Source organism: Argentina silus, assembly GCF_951799395.1.
Source record: "Argentina silus genome assembly, contig: scaffold_960, whole genome shotgun sequence".
Lineage (NCBI taxonomy): Eukaryota > Metazoa > Chordata > Actinopteri > Argentiniformes > Argentinidae > Argentina > Argentina silus.
The window spans coordinates 5,001-6,805 of record NW_028152489.1 but is presented as its reverse complement, the minus strand read 5'-3'; the positions used below and the strand labels follow the sequence as shown (position 1 = coordinate 6,805).

General features: G+C 47.1%; 1 protein-coding gene across 1 annotated transcript in view; it reads right to left on the bottom strand.

Moving 5' to 3' along the window:
• Nucleotides 1–4: 4 nt before the first annotated feature.
• LOC310824788 (rho guanine nucleotide exchange factor 2-like) overlaps nt 5–1,805 on the bottom strand; it is a gene marked incomplete at both ends in the record, with an annotated part of 6,678 nt that continues 4,877 nt past the window's right edge. Inside the window, 2 exons of the mRNA XM_083698038.1 lie at nt 5–202; nt 873–1,016. Of these exons, the coding sequence (XP_083554164.1) occupies nt 5–202; nt 873–1,016 (342 nt within the window). The remainder of the gene's footprint in view (nt 203–872; nt 1,017–1,805) is intronic.

The following is a 1,805-nucleotide window of genomic DNA, read 5'->3' as shown; positions in this document are numbered from 1 at the left end:
GACCCGGGCTGCAGGCTGTGGTTCCTGCGGAGGAGGAGCTGGCCCAGGAAGTGTGTGTGGAGGGCGAGGAGGCGGTCCAGACAGGGGAACAGGACGTGGACCACGCCCGGCTCCAGGCCCACCTCCTCCACCAGACCCTGCCGGAACACGCGCTCCATGATCCTCAGAGTCCGCAGGTGACGAAGCTCCGTCTGGATCAGCTCTGGCAGACATAACACTCACCTCAATAACACCTCAATAACACCTCAATATCACCTTAATAACACCTCAATATCACCTTAATAACACCTCAATATCACCTTAATAATACCTCAATAACACCTCAATAACACCTCAATATCACCTCAATATCACCTTAATAACACCTCAATAACACCTCAATAACACCTCAATAACTCCTTAATAACACTCACCTCAATAACACCTCAATAACTCCTTAATAACACTCACCTCAATAACTCCTTAATAACACCTCAATAACTCCTTAATAACACTCACCTCAATAACACCTCAATAACTCCTTAATAACACTCACCTCAATAACACCTTAATAATACCTCAATAACACTCACCTCAATAACACCTTAATAACACCTCAATAACACCGTAATAACACTCACCTCAATAACACCTTAATAATACCTCAATAACACCGTAATAACACTCACCTCAATAACACCTCAATAACACCTTAATAATACCTCAATAACACCTTAATAATACCTCAATAACACCTTAATAACACCTCAATAACACCTTAATAACACTCACCTCAATAACACCTCAATATTACCTCAATAACACCTCAATAACACCTCAATATTACCTCAATAACACCTCAATAACGTGTGTGTGTGTGTGTGTGTGTTTACCGTAGATGACGTCCTGTCTCTTAATGACGTCCTTGCGGTGTGTCTGCAGGTAGGAGGAGTCCACCGCCATGCTCCACGAATCCGCCTCAAAGTCACGGCCCTCCCACTCCATCTCCTCCAGCATGGACGCGTAGTAGACCTCACCTGGACACACACACACACACACACACACACACACACACACACACACACACACACACACACACACACACACACACACACACACACACACACACACACACACACACACACACACACACACACACACACAAATATATTAACAATATAGAAACACATCAAAGGACTAATCAGAACATCAGAACGGAATGATTGTCTCCTTGGTAACACACAGCGCCTCCCTCAGTGATTGTCTCCTTGGTAACACACAGCGCCTCCCTCAGTGATTGTCTCCTTGGTAACACACAGCGCCTCCTCAGTGATTCTGATTGATTTCTGCTCATAACGGCTTCCCTGACTTTCATTGAGTCTCTCAGGTCCTCATGTTGACAGACTCCAAACACAAACACAAACACAACGTCTAGGATCAACAGACACTGACGGACCCTCTCTAACAGACATACCTGACTAACAGACACACCTGACTAACAGACACAGCCTCCAGACAGCTGTCCCTCCTCCCTCCCTCCCTCCTCCCTCCCCTCTCCCTCCTCCCTCCCTCCTCCCTCCCTCCCGTGTGCTGGCCTGGTCCAGGGGACTGACTGTGTTTGGGACTGACAGGGTTAGGGTTAGACTGACAGGGTTGGCATGGTTAGGGTTAGGGTTAGGGTTAGGGTTAGGGTTAGACTGACAGGGTTAGGGTTAGGGTTAGGGTTAGACTGACAGGGTTGGGTTAGGGTTAGGGTTAGGGTTAGGGTTAGGGTTAGACTGACAGGGTTAGGGTTAGGGTTAGGGTTAGGGTTAGACTGACAGGGT